The sequence below is a fragment of the Anolis carolinensis genome, chromosome 4, assembly GCF_035594765.1.
Source record: "Anolis carolinensis isolate JA03-04 chromosome 4, rAnoCar3.1.pri, whole genome shotgun sequence".
In the NCBI taxonomy this organism is placed as follows: domain Eukaryota; kingdom Metazoa; phylum Chordata; class Lepidosauria; order Squamata; family Dactyloidae; genus Anolis; species Anolis carolinensis.
In genome coordinates this window covers 57440639-57463043 of record NC_085844.1, presented here as the reverse complement: position 1 = coordinate 57463043, position 22405 = coordinate 57440639, and the positions used below count along the sequence as shown (strand labels likewise).

General features: G+C 39.3%; 1 protein-coding gene across 5 annotated transcripts in view; it reads left to right on the top strand.

Moving 5' to 3' along the window:
• Nucleotides 1-22405, top strand: part of greb1l (GREB1 like retinoic acid receptor coactivator) — a 200191-nt gene that overhangs the window by 113677 nt on the left and 64109 nt on the right. For all 5 annotated transcript variants that reach the window (XM_008108646.3, XM_008108645.3, XM_008108643.3 and 2 more), the window contains 4 exons: nt 10100-10276; nt 15486-15662; nt 16555-16677; nt 21552-21686. In XM_008108646.3, the coding sequence (XP_008106853.1) occupies nt 10100-10276; nt 15486-15662; nt 16555-16677; nt 21552-21686 (612 nt within the window). The remainder of the gene's footprint in view (nt 1-10099; nt 10277-15485; nt 15663-16554; nt 16678-21551; nt 21687-22405) is intronic.

The following is a 22405-nucleotide window of genomic DNA, read 5'->3' as shown; positions in this document are numbered from 1 at the left end:
GGTTTCTTTTTAGCTGGTCAGTTCCGTGTTGCTTTCAAATGGGGAGTGTAATATGCAAATGGATTTGGTTAGCTGGAAAAAAAATCTGAATTACTTGGGAAGACAGAAATATTTTTCTAGCTAGTTTTTTTTAATGTATTCATTACTTTGCAAGTCACTGGGTAAACTGATTCAAAATGAGTGTGTGTGGCCCTATAGCAATTGAATCTATCACCACATTTTAAAACATTACACTGAGCTATTAAATCTTTCACTTGAAAATATAGCAGTCATTGCAGCAAATATGCTGTGCATCTGAGTCTATATAAATGTATTTGCCAACGCTCCATGTTTGAAAAAGGAACATTTCAATATCATCAATGTGGAAATTGCTCTTTTATCACTTCCAATCTGGGATATGGATGGTATCAATTCACATCCGGGGAGCGGTGTGAGCTCCTGCTGTTAGCCCCAGCTTCTACCAACCTAGCAGTTTGAAAATATGCAAATGTGAGTAGATCAATATGTACTGCTCCGGCGGGAAGGTAACAGCGCTCCGTGCAGTCATGCTGACCACATGACCTTGGACGTGTCTATGGACAACACTGGCTCTTTAGTTTATAAATGGAGATAAACACCAGATCCCAGAGTCGGACACAACTAGACTTAATGTCAGGGGAAGACCTTTACCTTTACCTTCACTTCCAAAAATATTTATGTATTAAGTATTTATGAAATACAGTAGAGTCTCACTTATCCAACATAAATGGGCCGGCAGAACATTGGATAAGCGAATATGTTGGATAATAAGGGGAGATTAAGGATAAGCCTATTAAACACCAAATTAGGTTATGATTTTACAAATTAAGCACCAAAAAATCATGTTATACAACAAATTTGACAAAAAAAGTAGTTCACTATGCAGTAATGCTATGTAGTAATTACTGTATTTATGAATTTAGCACCAAAATATCACAATGTATTGAAAACATTGACTACAAAAATGCATTGGATAATCCAGAACGTTGGATAAGCGAGTCTTAGATAAGAGAGACTCTACTGTACATAAGACAAATCGAACATTTTCAAACAGTGTTGTTGTGCTGATGGTGGCTGCTATTAATTAGTAATAGTGCTAGTAATATTAATAGAAATAATGGAAAATCTCCTACAGATATACGTATGTGGACATTGTTTCCAAAAGGCAAAGTTAAAGTTTCCCCCTGACATCAAGTCTAGTCGTGTCAGACTCTGGGGATTGGTGCTCATCTCCATTTCTAAGCCAAAGAGCAGGAGTTGACAGTAGCTGGAGCTAACCGCGGGAGCTCACCCTGCTCTCTGGATTTGAACCGCCAAGCTTTCGGTCAGTTCCAAAAGGTACCAAATCCAAAAAAAAAAAAAATGATAAATGAGTTATAGGTGGCAGAACATAGTTGGCTAAGAGTATATTATTATTCTACCCAAATCAAGACTATCCAATTTTTTAAAAATCACTTCAGTACAAGGCTTTGAAAATGCCTTTTATAGGCAAAGAGTGTCGATTCTCAGCATGCTTTTTTTAATTTCCTGTAACTTTTTTTTCAGATGGATTTGGTTTGTTTTGGAAATAAATTTCACATCTATTTATCTCTCTGTCTTTAAGGCCAGTACATTACAAATCTGTATGTCACTTGTGAATATAAGAATTTTGCTAGCAATATTTAGATTAGACAAAAGGTAATAAATTGATAGTAGACCAGGCATGGGCAAACTTGGGCCCTCCAGGTGTTTTGGACTCCAACTCCCACCATTCCTAACAGCCTCAGGCCCCTTCCTTTCCCCCCCTCAGCCGCTTAAGCTGTAGGCCAAACTGTTTTCCACACAGAAAAAGTTAAGCTCACTGCAATTGCTGAAACTTGAACTAGTCCCAACATACTTGCAAGTGTTAAGCACTTGGAGACTTTAACTCTCATTCCCAATAATTTAAAATACAAAAAGCAAAGGATGTTGTATTGTTAATTCTATGAAGGAAGGAAACTATCAGTCTTGGCGATATTTTTATTAGAATCAACTATTTTGTGCTAGCAATATTATTGACTTTGGTATAGTTTGAGGGGTCTTTTGTTGGGGATATATATGTTGATTCGGTTTTGAAAACCAGCAGGCACTTAAACCCTCAATCATGATTTGCTGAGTCAAAAGCAAAAGGGAATAAAGGCTAATGAATGGCTTCTGCAAGCTCTATTTGCATTTCTTTGGAAGAGAATGCAAGATGTTTTACTTCAGAGAATCAGATTTGCATCCCTTAATTACCTCTCGCTTTGAGCTAAATCCCTGGTCCAAGATGCTTAACTCTGTTTGCTGAAACAATAGTGGAAGTACAAACAATCTCTGTTGCCTTCCTCAGGAAAATACGCCACATTAAAACGCAACAGCTAATGGCCGATGTTGATGAAAACCACTCAGATGCTACTTGATCAATATTTAACTCTTTAGAAGCTAATTAAACGGGGGCGCCTTTGATGTTCCCTAAGTTTAAGGGGGAGTCGAAAGGCCAGGTTTAAGTTTCAACTATAGGAAAGAAGTACAGTAGAGTCTCACTTATCCAACACTCGCTTATCCAACGTTCTGGATTATCCAACGCATTTTTGTAGTCAATGTTTTCTATGTATCGTGACTTTTTGGTGCTAAATTCATAAATACTGTGATTACTACGTAGCATTACTGCATATTAAACTACCTTTTCTGTCAAATTTGTTGTATAACATGATGTTTTGGTGCTTAATTTGTAAAATCATAACCTAATTAGATGTTTAACAGGCTTCTTCTTCATCTCTCCTTATTATCCAACATATTCGCTTATCCATCGTTCTGCCGGCCCGTTTATGTTGGATAAGTGAGACTGTACTGTAAAATGAATTGAGAATAATAAACTAAATAAGACAATACAAACCAAAGACACAGTATAAGGGTATATAAGCAGCTATCGTTAACTTTTTAAAACAGAAGTAAAGTAGGATGCCTTAAACAAATAAATGGGATTCATTAGAACTTGTTTTAATTTTCCTAAAGACAAGTCCTAGTTAGAAGGGCAACATATTCTAAAGATGTTATGACGTAGTTGGGTAATTTGCATATCAGTTTCCGAAGTCTCCCTCTCCCGCTGCCCACAATTTTAAATGACGGGTCCTTCCCTAGAATATTACTTGCCCTGTGGGTCACCGGGGGTGTCAGAGGGGTCTCCAAAGATTCTCCGGTGCTCTCCAGAGGTATGTGAACTACATCTCCCCTAAATAACTGTCAATTGCTCCCAAACCCTTCCAGTATTTTCTGTTGGTCATGGGGGTTCTGTGTGGGAAGTTTGGCCCAATTCTATCATTGATGAGGTCCAGAATGCTCTTTGATTGTGGGTGAGTCCCAGCAACTACAACTCTCAAATGTCAAGGACTATTTTCCCCAAACTCCATCAGTGTTCACATTTGGGTATATTGAGTATTCATGCCAAGTTTGGTCCAGATCCATCATTGTTTGAGTCCAGAGTGCTCTCTGGATGTAGGTGAACTACAACTCCAAAACCCAAGGTCAATACCCACCAAACCCTTCCAGTATTTTCTGTTGGTCCTGGGAGTTCTGTGTGCCAGATTTGGTTTAGTTCCATCATTGGTGGAATTCAGAATGCTCTTTGATTGTAGGTGAACTATAAATCCCAGAAACTACAACTCCTAAACAACAAAATCAATCCCCCAACGCCCCCCTCCAGTATTCAAATTTGGGCGTATCGGATATTTGTGCCAAATTTGATCCAGTGAATAAAAATACATCCTGCATTTCATATATTTACATTACGAGTCATAACAGTAGCAAAATTACAGTTATTAAGTAGCAACGAAAATAATTTTATGGTTGGGAGTCACCACAACATGAGGAAGTGTATTAAGGGGTCACGGCATTAGGAAGGTTGAGAACCACTGCTGTCAAGGATATGTGTCCTGTCAGTGAAGTATTTAATTCACTGCTGGATAACAAAGAACCCAGGGTAAACCTTAAACTCCCTATGGCAGTAAAGCAAATAGTTGGCAATAGTTGTTACCACCTGAAACAATAGTGACAGAAATAAATATTAACAATACATCTGAGATTATGACAACTGAAAGTGAATAAAAGGAAAAGGAAAAACAAAGGTACCTGGAGTCCCAAGCTTGGGAAAAAGGCGGGATATAAATAAAGCAATGGAGGAATATATGGGACAAAAGTTAAAATGCGATGAGATGGAATTTTGAGTATGTATGCACCCCTTAAATGGAAATGTACCTTCAACTTGCCTTTTGTGATTTATGGTGACCTCACAAATTCCATAGGCAAAGAATACTCAAAAGTGTTTTGCCAGTTTCTTCCTCTGAAATATAGCCTACAGCACCCAAAGGGTAGATCCTTGTTTAGTGTCCAAGATCAGATAGGATGGATTTATATATACCTTTAGGTGCTTAGTCCTTTAAGAGAAAATAGATTTTAAAAAATAATAACTGTGATTTATCAAACCTTATACAAGTAAAGTTTATGTTATTTGGTTATTCTAATAACAACAACAACAACAACAACAACACTTTATTTGTATTCCACCCCATCTCCTTGAAGGAACTCAGGGCGGATTCCAGCAAACAGACACAAGGCAAACATTCAATGCCTAGAAACAACAAACACAGATAACAAACACGGTTAGGTGGATCTGTAATTGGCTAAGCGAACGAACCCAAAGGGTGCTCACCAATGCGTCATCTTCATCTTGGAAAGAAGTCATGAGTGGAGTGCCGCAGGGTTCCGTCCCGGGCCCGGTTCTGTTCAACATCTTTATTAACGACTTAGACGAAGGGTTAGAAGGCACGATCATCAAGTTTGCAGATGACACCAAACTAGGAGGGATAGCTAACACTCCAGAAGACAGGAGCAGAATTTAAAAAGATCTTAACAGATTAGAGAGATGGGCCGAAATTAACAAAATGAAGTTCAACAGGGACAAATGCAAGATACTTCACTTCGGCAGAAAAAATGAAATGCAAAGATACAGAATGGGGGATGATGCCTGGCTCGACAGCAGTACGTGTGAAAAAGACCTCGGAGTCCTCGTGGACAACAAGTTAAACATGAGCCAACAATGTGATGCGGCAGCGAAAAAAGCCAACGGGATTCTGGCCTGCATAAATAGGGGTATAGCATCTAGATCCAGGGAAGTCATGCTCCCCCTCTATTCTGCCTTGGTCAGACCACACCTGGAATACTGTGTCCAATTCTGGGCGCCGCAGTTGAAGGGAGATGTTGACAAGCTGGAAAGCGTCCAGAGGAGGGCAACTAAAATGATCAAGGGTCTGGAGAACAAACCCTACGAGGAGTGGCTCAAAGAGCTGGGTATGTTAGCCTTCAGAAGAGAAGGCTGAGAGGAGACATGATAGCCATATACAAATATGTGAGGGGAAGTCATAGGGAGGAGGGAGCAAGCTTGTTTTCTGCTGCCCTGCAGACTAGGACGCAGAACAATGGCTTCAAACTACAGGAAAGGAGATTCCACCTGAACATCAGGAAGAACTTCCTCACTGTGAGAGCTGTTCAGCAGTGGAACTCTCTGCCCCAGACAGTGGTGGAGGCTCCTTCTTTGGAGGCTTTTAAGCAAAGGCTGGATGGCCATCTGTCGGGGGTGCTTTGAATGAGATTTTCCTGCTTCTTGCAGGGGGTTGGACTGGATGGCCCATGAGATCTCTTCCAACTCTACGATTCTATGATTCTAGGTAAAGGTTTCCCCTTCTGGCTCTGGGGGGTGGTGCTCATCTCCTTTTCTAAGAGCCTGTGTTGTCTGTAGACACATCTTAGGTTATTTGGCCAGTGTGACTGCATGGAGCACCATTTACCTTCCCGCCGAAGCAGTACCTGTTGATCTACTCACATTTGCATGTTTTTGAACTGCTAGGTTGGCAGAAGCTGGGGCTAACAATGGGAGCTCACCTGTCCCGCGGTATCAAACTGCCAACTTTCTAGTCAGCAAGTTAATCAGCTCAGCAGTTTAACCCGTTGCCCCACCGCAGCCCCTTAAACGTATGCAAAACTATCAACATGTGTGTATATGCATGATGAAAGGATAATGGGTGGGGTCTAGAAGCAATGCCCCCAACTTGAATTTTTTCTCAAAAGCTCTTGTTGGGTGTTTTAAGTGGGGTGACTATGGCTAGAGTCCTATAAGTATTGGGTGTTGATGTTGTCTTCTATTACATCAGAACATGCATTTGGTTGTTGCAAATGAAGGTACCCAGATCCTCCTTGTGCAACAACCCCACCAATATTATTTTAGAGTGATGGCACCAGGGTGCATCCTCATGGGCAATGCATGATCTGTGTGATGCAGTAGCACAGCTAGGAAAAAGGATCAGATGTCCCTAGGGGTCCAGATGGGAGACTTTCCCCCCAGATGTGTAACTGCATCTGGATCTCATTGATTCTTTGTAGAGATGACCCTTTGGTCATCAAACTGCATTGATTAACTGGTGACAGCAGAATCCTTGTGTTCATACAGACTACCAGCAGCACTGTTGGAGTTTGGCTATTCTGTCCTAATTCATTGAAAGCAGTCCTCTGTTTGAAGGGCTACCCAATCTTATTCTACTTTCAAAATAAAGAATAACAAGAAAGGAGAACAGAGGCCTTGAAGTTGCCTATCAGTAGCTAACACCTGGGTAATAGACTATAGGCAAGGGTATAGGGAATTGTATTGTTTTTCTATTTAAATGATAGCAGTTACTTGCATTTTTACATCTAAATTAGCACATTTACATCGAGTTATATCTCTACTGTTTTTGAGTTTTTTTAAGGGATGGGAGGAGATGCTTTTCCTCTTTTTTTTACAATGCACAAGTTGCACCTCTTGTTTTTGGCATTCTATTTTTGTGCTAGTGTCAAATTTTCATAGACATGTTAGGGCACATTGTGCTAAAAGAATGCGTTTAGAGTGAATTTAGACTGAATTGCTTTGGTAATGTCACATATAATATTATTTTGATGTTGAAAGAGATCATAGTCCTGACAACCCCCCCCCCCCCCAACACCACACAATGAGGATACCAAGCCTTCCCTGCTGTTTCCTTATTATTTGTGGTATTTGATTCTGTTATTGTCCATCTCTGGGTGCCTATGGTCATAGCTGTGTAAATTATTTACTGGTCCCCAGTGATGTCCAGAAATGGTAACTGCCAGGGTATGTAAAAGAGCACAGCCCTAGATACCACAGAGGCACCAAATCCCATCCAAACTTGAAAGGTAAGCAAAGTCAGCCCTGCTTAGTACTTCGTTGGGAGACCACCAATGTTTCAGGAGAAGGAACTGCCAGATCTATCTCTGAGCATTCCTTCCCTATGAAAATCCAATAACATTCATGTGGTTGTTAAAAGTAGACAGGTGACTTGAAGGCACACCCAACAGTGTAATGTTTGTAGATCTGAGAAATCTCCAACATGGATAAAATGACTGGCACAATACGTTACATATTAGAACGACTATCAAATAGCACATTTGTCTATTTCCATTTTTATTGTATAAATATACTGGCACATTAAAAATCCTTCAAGGCAACTTGCAAATCATAAAAAACATAAACAAATAAATATTAATAACAAGAAACACACACAGAGAGAGGTAATTTCAACTGCCTACATGGAGTCCCCAGTGATGCAGTGGGTTAAACTCTTTTATTTATTTATTTCGTGTCAAAAGCATTGCATAATAAATAAGTTTAAAATGATAAAATAAAGGAATCACAAGCAGCTAAATAGTTTTAGACCAAAAGCGGGCAACAGCAACAGCATTGTCCATAGCTTTAAACAAGTCCTCCTCCATAAATGAGGCAGGACATTGTGGGCAAGCATACATATGCGGAGTTGTTTGTTCAGCTCCACAGTCACACAAGGTGGAGGATTCCTCCAGGTAGTGCCATCTTGCCAGGTTGTCTTTAGATCTGCCCACTCCGCTTCTGAGTCTGTTCAGGGACTTCCAAGTTGCCCATTCTTGGTTTGCCCCTGGAGGAAGACCCTCATGGGGGGCCATCCAGTTGGAATTGCCTGGTTTAGCTGCCCAGGTGGACACTCTTGCTGTTGTTGGGAGAACATTAAGAGGAGTGGTGGTTCTCATGAAGCTTTTCCTTGATTTGAGTCTACTGGGAGGAAGTTGATAGTCATGCAGTGGATGGCTTTCACAATGTTCAACCTTATTTCTCTCACAGTTAGCAGCAACTTCCTGTTACACATCGGGGGGGGGGGGCAATGCCTGCTAACTTGTAAGTTTATTAAACTCTTGTGCTGGCAGGACTGCTGACCAACAGGTCAGCGGTTCAAATCCAGGGAGAGCAGGTGAACTCCCTCTGTCAGCTCCAGCTCCCTGTGTGGGGGCATGAGAGAAGCCTCCCACAAGGATGGTAAAGCATCAACATCTGGGCATCCCCTGGACAACATCCTTGCAGACTGCCAATTCTCTCACACCAGGAATGACTTGCAGTTTCTCAAGTCACTCATGACACAAAACAAGACCTGCCTACTTTTATGTATTTTATTTCGTGTCAAAAGCATTGCATAATAAATAAGTTAAAAAGTGATAAAATGACAGAATCACAAACAGCTAAATAGTTTTGGACCAAAAGCGGGCAACAGCATTCGCATTGTCCGTAGCTTTAAACAACTCCTCCTCCGTGCATGAGGCAGGGCATTGTGGGCAAGCATACATATGAGGAGTTGTTTGTTCAGCTCCACAGTCACACAAGGTGGAGGAATTCCTCCACTTTTTTAAAATGTTTAAACCTGCCTACATGATAACAATGGATTTGAGGCAAAGAATTGGCTTTGTTACTGTTACATACCCAAAATCACACCCCTTAATATTCAGAAAATAAAATCTTAGAAAAGTTTTGTGGCATTGAAAAAGCTACAAGGGACGTCACAAAAGGAGCGGAGAAGGCTATGTCAGTTGAGATTATATGAATCTGGATTACACCATCTTGGGGAACTACAGTGTGTAAATCAGGAATCAAGCAATTCAGATGCACATTCAAGCTCTCAGGCAGTATATTGGCATCCAAACTCAGGTGTGAATGCAGATCCTGTTGAAAGCATTGTGGTGTATGGTGTGTTGGCCACTCTGCCTAAATGTAGATGAAGGATTCAACTACAAAAATATTCCGAAATCCCCTTTCCATTTCAGCAATATATGGGCTAACCCTTTTTGTTCAAGCATGTTGATACTATCCATTCTCAGGTGCACATCTGATGTACCCCTTGTTTATGTTTAAGAATATCTACAGATATTCCAGGGTGTGAAGGCGAGAGAGGGACATGCCGCTGCCACTATTTACCTTCCCATTGTGAAAGGAAAGGGTTGGATACATGAAAGAAAGTACAGTGGTTTGGCTCAAGTATGGCTCTTCCACAATCAGCCCATACAGCAACTATGTGCAGGCAAATAGGGTGACAGTTTGATTTTGAACCTTATTTATGAGCATGGGGACGACAGGGATAATTGAAACAGGTCTGGAATATACATACCTGTTTTTCTTGTACATGCTAGAATTCAGGGTGGTACAGCCATATTCATCAGTTGCAGCAAAAAACAACACCCGATTCTTGGCACACCTTAAAGTCTAACAGGTTTTTACTTAGCATTAACTTTTTTGAACACCAGCCCACTTCAATAAGTCTTTGGTGGTACTGAAACAAAGAAGTATTTGAACAGGGAAAAGAAGACAGATTTTTTTTCTATATGCACTGCCCTATTCCTTGTCTCTTTGAAATGTTCACTGGTTTTCCAGAAAAATACAAATAAAAGATATGTTTGCACAATACACAATGAATGACTTCATACAATAGCTCTCCCTTTTCTTTATTCATGTTTTCACAATTGTAAGATATATATAAAACACTGTTATATATATTTTGTCACTGTTTTTTCTAGTGGACTTTACAGGGCTTGATGAAATGTTGAATCAGGGCAATGCAGATGAAGGAGGAAAAACATTAGACTGCAAGTGACTAGTATTCTCCATAGCTGTTCTAGGTGGGTGAGGGTATAGTAAATCACTCTTACATGTTCCGTGATCTATGTCTTTTTCCCTCTCCAGGTTTTTGTCAAGCAGGCAAAGATTTGCGGTTAGTATCGCTGTGTATGGAACAGATCGATATCCCGGCAGGTTTCCTGTTAGTTGGAGCCAAGTCTCCAAATCTTCCTGAGCACATTCTAGTCTGTGCTGTTGACAAGAGGTTTCTGCCAGATGACCATGGAAAAAATGCACTTTTAGGTAAATGGATTTTCATTCATTATTCTTCTTGCCACGACAAACATATGGTGTCCAGAGGCTGGATTAATATAAGGGTGAGCCAATTCAGTGCATTTGTTTTTCATCATGATACCCTGAAATATGTTTTAAAAGGCTCTTCCTAAACAAGATCTGAATCTTGTATTTCAATTTTTATATTGCTATAAAGTCAGAGGCACTTAAGGACTGTCCAGAGAATACATTATACAGATGTAATGTCGGCAACTATGCTGCTGCCCCTACCAGGATTGATGCACATGTGGGAGTCTGTTGAGTATTGTGGCAAGTCTGCCAATGTTACACAAAGGGGCTGAAGGGACTGGGGAGAACTGCTCTATTTACCATTGTAATGTTCTGGAATTGTCTGCAATTCCAGGCTTCCCATGGCTTCATTAGATAACAAATACTGACATGCAATTATTGCCATAAGATAAGTTTAGTAGGTAAAGGTTTTCCCTTCACATTAAGTCTAGTTGTGTTTGACTCTGGGGGTTGGTGCTCATCTCCATTTCTAAGCCGAAGAGCTGGCATTATCCATAGACACCTTCAAGGTAATGTGGCTGGCATAACTGCATGGAGCGATACTTAATGATCTACTCACATTTGCATGTTTTCGAAGTGCTAGGTTGGCAGAAGCTGAGGTTAACAGCGGGAGATCACCCTGCTCCCCAGATTCGAACTGCTGACCTTTTGGTCAGCAAGTTCAGCAGCTCAGCAGTTTAACCCACTGTGCCACTGGGGGCTTAATGGGTGATAAATGATCGCTATAATAGATAAGCTTTGGCTGATGATGTTCACCCCTTAAACAACTACTTCTAGCCAGGCTATCCTTGGTTAGAAATCTAATTCCCCACAATAACTTATAAGAAGATCATGTGCTGGCTTTCATCTTTCTTAGTGCAGAATCATAGAATCATATGGTTGGAAGGGCCCTTATCTTGCCCACTGGACAAGCAGGCTAATGTCTCTGGAAGTTAAAGTTTCAAACACTTGGAGGGGTTGTTCAGGCCTTATCTCAAGCATTTCCAGCAAGTAGCTCCCCAGACTCTTTTTAAAGACATCTGAAACAGTAGATTTCACCGAAACGCTGTTGGCTCCATTGCCGAGCCACTTGCACTGTTACAATGTTCTTCTCAATGTTCAAACAAAATCTACCCTCCTGTAACCACAAGACCTAGTTCTGCCCTCCGAGGCAGCAGAGAACAAGCCTGCAACCATCTCTTTGTGCCTACCTTTGAGATATTTAAAGAGTGTAATCGTGTCACTCTCAGTCTTCTCTTCACCAAGTTGAATGTGCCCAGTTCCTTCAACTTCTCTTCACATGTCTGATTTCCATCCTTATCATTTTCATTACCCTTATCATTCTCTGTCCTTCTTAAAGTGAGGCACCCAGAAGTTACCAAAGAAAAGTGAAGTTCACTTCTTCCCCCTCCAGCTATGAGAATTGTACGAGCATGATGTTAAAAAAGCAAATTTCTTTCAGTAATTTGTACCAGTCTTCATTTCTCCAGCTGCAAACTACCTAGCTAAGGCAAATAATGTGTAATGAAGTAACTAAATGCATGTGAACCCTTGCCTCATTCACTTTTTTCAAATGAGCACTGCCACATTGCATATCTGGTTGTTCCTGCAAATTGTACTCAGTTTTCCTGAGACTGTCTTAAAAATGTCAGTGCTCCAGATTAAATCCTGTCTTACTCGGTTTTGGAGTGGTATTTGTTTGTATGAAGCACTTCCATTACAGCTTTTCAGGAAGGAAGTTCAAAACCATGTGTGTTCAGTATTTTCTTTGGCTGCATCATGTACAATAATTTTAGCTTTTCTGCATAACTATTTTGAGTAAGATAACATCAGAGAACAATGCAATTTGCTTGCCTATCTCACTCCGCATTAGGATAATCCTGGAAAATTGTTGGTTTTGGGATCAGAAGCAATCTGTGGAAGGGAAGAAGCATCTCTTCAATCAGATACAGGTTTACAGTGGCTCAGGGATCATAAGGACCAAAATGTTGATTTTAATAATACCCTTTATTTATTTTCTGCCCTTTTCCCCTAGGGAACTCAGAGCAGATTACAGTATTTACATACATAAGCAAACATTCAATTCCTTTACAGTCATATACAATGAAGACACACAAACAAAGGCAAAGGCTTCTCCTTTCATTTCCGGCTTCTGGTGGCGGTACTCAACTCTGGCTCTGGGGAGGTGCTTTTCTCCATTTTCAAGCCAAGGAGCCTGCGTTGTCACCTCCTGGTTATGTGGTCAGCAAGATTGCTTGGAGCGTATCTTTGCCTTTTCCCACCAAAGCGGTACCTATTTATATACTCAGATTTGCGTGTTTTTGACAGGTTGGCAAGAGCTGGAGCTGATAGATGGGAGCTCACACCCTCTTGGGGATTCAAACTGCCAACCTTTAGGTCAGCAGTTCAGCAGCACAAGGATTTAACCTATTGAGCCACTGTGGCCCCAATAACTCCCAGCACATTTGCTTTATGAATGCATTATGAAACATGAGGAGGTTACCCCTCATGTTTCATAACACATTCATAAAGCAATTGTGCTGGCGTTATTGGTAAGATCAACATCTTATTAATTGGCCTTCAAAAATGTGTGATACAATTTTTATGGTTAGTTTGTTAATTTTATGGGAAAAGATGCAGTAAGTTGACTGATTTATACAAAAAACAGTTAGGGCAGGAACAAATGTGATGTGAGAGAACAAATGTGAAGTTACAGGAACAGTTAATTTCATGATAAAGTCAGACATGTTGAATCAGTCAGTGAAGCTCAAGTGCAATCTCAGTCTCAGTTGGTCGGATCCCATTTATCCCTTTCAGAAGGTGGAAATGTGTGAGTGTGTGTGATGTTTTGGAAACATAAAATTCAGGATGGTATTTAGCTGTATTTTTATTCAAAGTAGTGTCGTGTTTTGTATGGAGGTTCTATATACTTTGAATACAGAATAAGCTTCTCTTCTCTCAATATGTAGCTCTTGAAACATTTTTCTGTGTTACTTTTAAATTTACACTTCCTGTTTAATACACTGTTTACATTATATTTTTACAAGCTTCTTTAAAAGTATTCTTAAAACAAAGCCATATGTGAAGTGCCCAAGTTGCAACATACTCTATTTCATTATTTCAACAAATTGTATTGTAGTAGTGAAAAGCTGGTGTGGCATAGTAGGACTAAGGCTGTGGCATGGCAAACCAGAGTTCAAATCCTTGCTTAGCCATGAAAAACTAGTGGCCATGAAAAACCTTGGGCAAGTAACACCCCTTTCAACCCTAGTAGAAAATCAATAGCAAACATGCCTCCCCCCTCCTCCAAATCCTATAAAACATTCTCCTTAGTGTTGCTGTAAGTCAGGACTGTCTTCATAGCATACAACAACTGCTGTATGAAAATAGCAAACATATACACACTAGAAATGTTATTTTGATCATATGTTTGTTGTACCCTTTGAATTTAGTATATGTTTCCAACATTAAAATATACATTCCCTAGGAGCAGTATGTTTCTTTTTGCTTCAATTCAGAGAAGTTGATAAAAATTTAAAATTACTTACATTTTTTTGGTTAAATATGTTCACTGTACCCATTTTGCAAATTGTTGATTAGACTTCTAAAGCTAATAATGCTATCTATATTGGCCATGATGTATTTTTCTATAAGAGTGGTGATGCTGAACAAATGGCTTGACAACAGATTATAATCACAGAGGGAGAAGGTGGCTTTGTTATGACTCACCTACTGACTTTCATTTGCTTTCTGCCATCATAGAAATCTTTGAAATCAGTGGGAAATCTACAGAGGGTCAATATATAGCCCTCACGATATCCCGTGAAGCCCAATTCAAGATAAAATTTAGCCACCTTGCAAAACTAGTTTGACCCTCTGACCTCTTCTCCCAAGTCTTTTATGTTTAGAAGAGATTACAGCACTCTTTAGAGTGATGGGCTTTCAACTTTTGTTTCAATGGCACTAAGTGCTTTGCCTCAAATATTTACTTATTTATGCTTTCTTAGAACATCCTGTAAGAGGAAGAATATGCCACGGCCACCTGGGTGACTTCTTACTGGACCAGAAAGGAGATTTACTTATTTCTCGCTCACATTCCCTTGGGAGACTTGAAATGAATTTATTATATTGCACTGAAAAGAGAGCCTCTGAAAATGCAGAGAAACTTGATTCAATATTAAAAGTGAATTGAAGAGGGCATTTTTTCTGCTAATCCTAGCAAAGGAAGATAGTTTTGTAAGAGATCTACCAAACTACTTCATTTTCCTAAGATTGCTATGTCAGTGTGAGTTTTGAAAGTTTACTCCCCTTTGAAATGTCGCTCTAGGACAGGAATGAGAAACTTTCTTTTCTGTTGTGGATCATGTTACTTTGGGTGAAACCACAGTTTGGAAAATGTTTTATTTTATTTTATTTTGGCACTCTAACTCTCAGAATTGGCCAGGCTGGTTGAGGGATTGTGGTAATTGCTCTTTCCAAAAATTATTTTCTCAAGTTGTCGTTGAAACCTGCCAGAGTTTGCTCATGACCATAACCAAGCATGCATGTGTTAAATGTTTCACTCTTACCAAAGATCTAGACTGAATCCTTAAAATCTACGTTTGGACCGTATACCAGAAACTTAGAATAATAATAAATAATAATAAATCTTTATTTATACCCCACCACCATCTCCCCAAAGGGACACAGGGCGGCTCACAAGAGCACTTCAGGTGCCGTATATAAACAACAATACATAAGTATATACACAATGACATAAATATAAAAACAACAACACTCATAAAATCCCAGCTAATAAAATTGTAAAAATTATAACATTTCCTAAAATGCAGTAGAACTGTGCGTAAAGCTGGCTATCTGCAGTGACAATCAAAATGCAAATTGACATGATCGGTGGATCATCAATGGTTTCAATAGTTCATGTAGAAAGTACATGAACCATTGAAACCAAGGTAGGTGCTATGTGGAAAATCATAGTTTAGATTTCTGATCTTTCTTTAGCATGTTATTTGTGTGTGATAGTGCTATATAGTACACAATATGTGTCCTCTAGATGACTGGTGAATAAAGTTGAATAGATACATTATTAACAAAGCTGATAGCAATGAAATGGCTTGGTATATACATTATCATGGGAAAACATTCAGTCTGTCTTTCACCTCCCTTTTAGGTTTTTCTGGAAACTGTATAGGCTGTGGAGAAAGAGGATTTCGATATTTCACTGAATTTTCCAACCACATTAACCTGAAGCTCACCACTCAGCCAAAGAAGCAGAAGCACTTAAAGTACTACCTAGTAAGAACCTCTCAAGGTGTGCTGTCAAAGGGACCCCTTATATGCTGGAAAGGTAACAAGTATCCTGTTAAATATTACAGAAGTTGAAATCTAGCTTGATTAGACATGAAAGTTAATTTTTTTAAAAAATGGAGGGATTTGGAGTCCCAAGATGAAGTACACTATTACACTGTTCTTGGTTAATCATTGGAAGATGACATATGGTTTGGGTTGTATCTAACAGTCACTGAAGGCCTATTCCACAAGTCATATAAAAACAAAGTTAGGTTTATGACCAAATGAATGTTCAATATCATCTTCTGCTAATCATATTTCTACCCATCATGATATCCTGAAAGATTGTTTTGGGTGTACATTTGAAATGAGGCAGTCAGCCAAATGTACTTTGGAGCCTTGAAAGTTCAGTGTCCCTGCATGGACCACTTTTTTACTCACGTATGCCAGTTAATTGACTAGAATACAGTGAGTGAATGTATTCAATTGATTAGAATTTTTCACTGAGATAAGAGTTTAAAATTCAGTTTAGAGAATATTACTTTATCAGCAGAAAATGCTTCTTTTTTTGTACAAAAATGCCATTGTATGTAGAATAAATCTTGAGTTGTGAAAAGTCTCTACAAACGGAACAGTTTTAAACATTTTCTTGCAGGGGAAGACAAATGCTAAAATTAGTTGTTGCTTTTATTGATAAGAAACTTAGCAAAAAATTATATCCCTACATTAAAACCATTACTGAATTCGCCCCACTTTCACATGGCTGAGGTATAAGTGACTGCTTAACTGAAACATATTCTTGATGGCATTGCAGCAGTTTCAGTTTACAGTGAACTCTACAGTTGAATGTATAGCCTTTTTAGTTTTTGGAAAGAATGTATTGTATACCTTTGATGAGTCTAATTATCATTAGGCTGCCTTAATATGTACTATAGCTGCTTCACTTGCAGAATGTAGAAGCAGGCAATCTTCTGCCACTAGCCATTCTGTTAAACCTAGTTCATCAGCATCTCCATCCATGACCCCTGAGAGTGGAACTGCTAATGGATACAAGCCAGGGTTCACACAAACAGGTAAGAGTAGAGAATTAATTGTGTCCTAGATCTGATGACTGTGAAATAGTGACTGTGCTTCCATTTTGGCTTCTTGTGATTACTGTCAATCCTGCACATTTGCTGTTTTGATTTTTGTGGATTTAGTTGTTGATTAAAAGTATTATCTCTAGGAATTTGTGGGTACTCCAGTGTGACTCTGTGATCAACTTCGTTCAGAACACCTCTGTAAGAATCACTAGATTCTCCAGTGCAATGTTGTGGTCATCGTCAGTGGAAGATGGAAATCATGTGGGAAGATCTAGAAATTCCTAGAGCAGTGTTCTCTTGGGTTAAAAAAATAGCACTTCCTTTATTTGCAGTTTCTCACTTTCACAAGGGTCTTCTTCCCCTAATCCCTGTGCATATGGAGGGCTGATTTTACATGTCTTGAGGTTTCTGTTAGCCAAAGAAGTAATCTATCCAAGTGTAGCAATCCATGGCCAAGATGCATTTGTTTCAGTGTGAAGAAGATCTGCACAAAGCCCACTTCAAATTGGAGCCTTGTGGGGCATTTTCCCATCTTGTGTTTATGGTTACAGGAAGGGAAGACTTGTAGATCCATCCTTCCCACTGTCCTGTGCTGAAGAAAAGTCTGTATGGGGAAGTTTCTTCTGCATCCGTTTATATCAGTAGTTTTCAACCTGTGGATCCCCAGGTGTTTTGGCCTACAGCTCCCAGAAATCCCAGCCAGTTTACCAGCTGTTAGGATTTCTGGGAGTTGAAGACCAAAACATCTGGGGACCCACAGGTTAAAAACCACTGCTTTATATGATTTTGAAACCTGGAGTGGATGTGGGGAAAGACCCTATCCATGTTGATGAGGTTGTCTTCAGATCTTCCCTACCCGGGTAATGGAACTAGTGAGGTCTCAGATGTCCCCTCATACAACTGTAACCATATGAGGGGGCAGTTACTGCAGAGGGCTACAACTACATGGCAGTGCTTGGTGGACTGCACTTATATGTAAGACAGAGGCTCCTTACAGCCTAGTTGGTTTGAGTGTTGGGCTATGAATCTGGAGAACAGGGTTTAAATCCCAGTTTAGTCTTGGAAATCCTCAGACCGAAGTCGAGCAAGTCACATTCTCTCCATCTTAGAGGAAGGTAAGGCGAAACCTGGATAAATCTTTCCAAGAAAAATCTATGATAGGTTTGCCTTTATAGTCACCAGAAATGATTTGAAGGCACACAACAACAATGTTGACATTATCCAATGTTTCAATGCAACTGAGCTTACTGTTTGAAAATGCTATCTTAAAAACAGTGTAACTGTTACCTTTTTTATTATAATTTGTTTGAATGATTCCTAAATACATTTTATGATAATTGCCATGGTGTTTGAAAGCTCCTTGGCTTATCTTAAGTAAGCTGAAGTGTTCAGATGGCATGGGGTAGCTTTGGACTGGCTCATAGTGGTGAATACTATAGAAGTCTAAGTCACTGTAAATGTATAGGTGAACAGAAGTTTTAATGTTAATATAGCATTCTGTATTGGTCACAATGCTAATGTGTGTGCGCGTGTTTGTCTATATACACATCTCCAGTATTAATATCTCACTTATTCTTATCAGAAGAGAGTTGAGTAGTCAACAGCAGACTCTCCCTAGTAAGATAATACTTTAAAGGAACAAGGATCATTCTTATGTTGGCACTTAAACTTCTGAACCAGCCTAAGAATGTTTAAACAGTAGGCAAAGGATATTTACATTTTTATGTTTTGAAATATTGCCTTTGAAGTTTCCTGGCACAGAAACATATACTCAGAAAAGTAGCCATTCTGTCTATAATAATGAGTAAGCTAATATAGACATAGCTTTATCTTGGGTTACACCTGCCAAGGCTGTAAAGTTACTTTCTGTTTTCATTTGGCTCATTGTTATTTTGTTCGATTACTTTTTCTGTATCACTGTTTGCCTGGGAGGTCATAGTTGTGAAAACATTGTTTTAAAGCGAAGCAAATATTTTTCTAGATACATAAGCTTTCAGCAAATATACTACAAGTTGAACATCTCTTATCCAGAATTCTGAATTCCAAAATAGTCCACAAAGTTCAAAATTATCCATGTGGGAGCCGAAATACTGACATCTTTGCTTTGCTTATTTATTTACCCTATTTATACCTCGCCTTTCTGTATCCCGCAGGGGACTCAAGGCAGCTTACATATGGCAATTATTCGATGCTTTAAAACACATACAGAACATTAAGCTTAAAAATAAATTAATTAAAATTAATACATGTTAAACATTTAAAACATTACATTCAATATTAAAATCACACCATCCAGAATCGTAGTTCAAGGCCGTTCCATAGTTATTGTACATATTCCAAATTATTATTATTATTATTATTATTATTAACTTCATTTCTATCCTGCTCTTCTCACCCCGCAAGGGACTCCGAGCGGCTTACAACATACATTTGGGCAAAAATTCAATGCCTCATTATGCAAAGCAAATAAAACATAACATAAAATCTATAGAAACTATCAACATATAAATACAGTTTAAAACCATTAACATTGAGATATTAAAACATAAAACAGCATCTAGATACACCCTACTAGCCCCCCCCTTTTCCCATCATGATCTTAAGGTCTCCTTTGGCTCCCTTGGATGGTGCTGCTATTGTTGCACTGCGTTATTCTCTGAAAGCCTGATCCCAGAGCCAGGTTTTTACTTTCTTTCTGAAGGTTAGAAGGGAATGGGCTGATCTAATATTGCTATGGAGGAAGTTCCACAGCCAAAGGGCCACCACTCAGAAGGCCCTGTCTCTTGTCTCTACCAGTTGCACTTGCGAAGCTGGCAGGACCAAGAGCAGGGCCTCTCCAGACGATTTTAATCTCCGAGGTGGTTCATAGGGGAAAATACGAAAATAAATTTGGACAGGTAAGCTGGGCCAGAAGTGTTTAGGGTTTTATAGGATAAAGCCAGCACTGGCAGCCAATTGAGCTGGTGCAACAGGGGAGTTGAGTGCTCCCTGTATGCCTTTCTGGTGAGCAACCTGGCTGCTGCTCATTGGACCAATTGAAGCTTCCAAACCATCTTCAAAGGCAAGCCCACGTGGAGCACATTGCAGCAATCTGTACAGGATGTAACAAGAGCGTGGACCACTGTGGCCAAGTCTGACTTCCCAAGATATGGGCGCAACTTCCACACAAGTTTTAATTGTTCAAATTCTCCCCTGGCCACCACTGAAACCTGGGGTTCCAGGCTCCACGATGAGTCCAGGAGGATTCCCAAGCTGCAAACGTGCATCTTCAGGGGGAATGTAACCTCATTCAACACAGGCTATAATCCTATGCCCTGTTCGGCCTTATGACTGACCAAGAGGACCTCTGTCTTGTCTGGATTCAATTTCAGTTTCTTTGCCCTCATCCAGATCGTCACAGCTGTCAAGCATCAGTTCAAGACCTGAACAGCCTTCTTAGTAGCAAGTGGAAAGGAGTGATAGAGTTGAACGCCATCTGCGTACAGATGACATTGAACTCCAAAACTCCGGATGATTTCTCCCAGCGGCTTACCAAGTTCTTATTGGTTCAGATGAGTCTCCTAATAATTGGATATAGCCATCAGTGCTGTTATGTTTTTATGAGTGATGCACTTCTTATCATTCATGTTGCTGATGTTGTTGCATGGCTTCCAGTTGTTTATGACTTTCGGTGACCCTTGATAACCCTATTACAAGGTTTTCTTGGCAAGATTTGTTCAAAAGGGTTTTTTTGTCCTTACCTTCCTCTGATACTGAGAAAATGTGACCTATCCAAGGTCACCCAATGGGTTTCCAAGGTGGAACAGGGATTCAAAGGGAATATAGTTCAACACTTAAATCATGACAACGTGCTGATTCTTGCCTTATCGTTAATGCCGACATGATGTCTGTAGGTTGACACAGATAAAAGTCCCTGATTTGGTGAAATAACCAAGGTGAATTAATTGTTGTGTTTAGAAAACACTAAAATCTTGTTTATCCTGAAGTGGGTTCTCTTTATCTGGTGAAGCCAATACAATTTTCTGTTTTTAGACAGTATGATTTCAGAATACAGACATCTCAAACCATTATATCAGTGTTTCCTTCTATCCCAATTAGTTCGGCATCACTGTTTGCCTGGGGGCAGAGCTTTGCATACAAGTTTTGCATGAGAGTTTTGGACCCATCTCCCAGAATCTCACAGTTCTTGTGCAATGGCTATATTAGGTGGGAGATTCTGGGAACTGTAATCCAAAGAAGTAAATTTTCTAAGCTCTGGTTTTGACATGCTGCAAAACACAATGCTACAAAAATAGAAACAGTGACATTTATGTGCGTGCTTCTAGCCTTGGCATCTCACTTTAGGAAAGTACTTTCTTTCAGAATGTCTCTAGTTTTTGTACTGAGAATGATATACTGTATCTATTTATTCCTGGTACTTAAAAATGAATAATTCACAAACCTGAGAATCAGAAACCTGCAAATTCAGATCTTAGCCTTTACACTGTCTTTCTTTTACAAGAACATTGATTTATAAATGCTTTCCAAATTTATTGAATGGTCATTGTGCTTGCTTTGCCAGATCTGGGAGGTTAGGAATAAGCAGACCCATATAGGATTGTCATGCTAGTCTCCTAAGATACAAAAATTTCTGTCTGCAAGTAGCCTTAATAGATTTTGTTGTAATACATTTAATTTTAGTAACAGTTTATAAATGCTTTGAATGCATGAAATGCACTATAAATTATGATGCTGAGGATATTTTGAAAGATTCTCAGGTTTGTAATGGCTTCTAAGGGAAGAACTATATATGTTAAACTCTCAGGAAAATTCAAAAGTTAATGCAGATTTTGCCAAATAGTTATGTAGAACTATCTCTTTGACAGACTCCTCAGTATTCAATCAAGCACAATCTTCCTCTGCTGTTAATTTAAGTGGAATTCAAGATTTGTCACGGAATAAGAATGTAGTGAGACCACTTGCTTTGCCTGTGCAACTTGTAGGAAACACGTTTGCAACAGGTAATGTCTTCCCAAAAATTCAAAAGGATTAACAGGTTATGTAAGAAAGTAGCTAATTTAATCAGATTTCTGTTATGTTATGACATAAATTATGTGCTGTGTCACCTTTCTGGAGTAAAGAAACTTGAGGAATGTCAAACCCCTCCCCCCCAATGTTTGAAATAAATCTAAAATTTTGCCTTTATCACTTCATGTTAATAAGGTGTTCCACCTATCCATGTACTATTTCATAATGATCATACAAGCATGCAAGACAATATTTGAGTTTTTATTTCATGTTTATTTCACATTTCTCACTAGCACTACAAAACTGCATACCCATTTCTGGTTTCTCCACTACCTTCATTTTATCTTCACAGTAGCTATGTAAGAAAAGTTAGGAGTTGTATCACATAGTAAACTTTGCTGTTCAGAGTAATGTTAAGTTGGCTGTACCACAGGCATTACTTGTCCCTATCACTATTATTCCATTCTGTCTTTCTAAGCTATTCAAGGAAAAGAATAATGGTTCAAACGAATGGCTATCTTAAATTACATATATTTAATTATCTTATCTACAAAAGCTAAAATTTTGTATATTACCAGCCTGCTGTGGAGCAGGCTGGTAAAGCAGCCTGCTTCAATAAATCACTCTGACTAGGAGGTCATGAGTTCGAGGCCAGCCCGTGTCGGGGTGAGCACCCGTCAATTAAAAATAAAAAATAGCCCCTGCTCGTTGC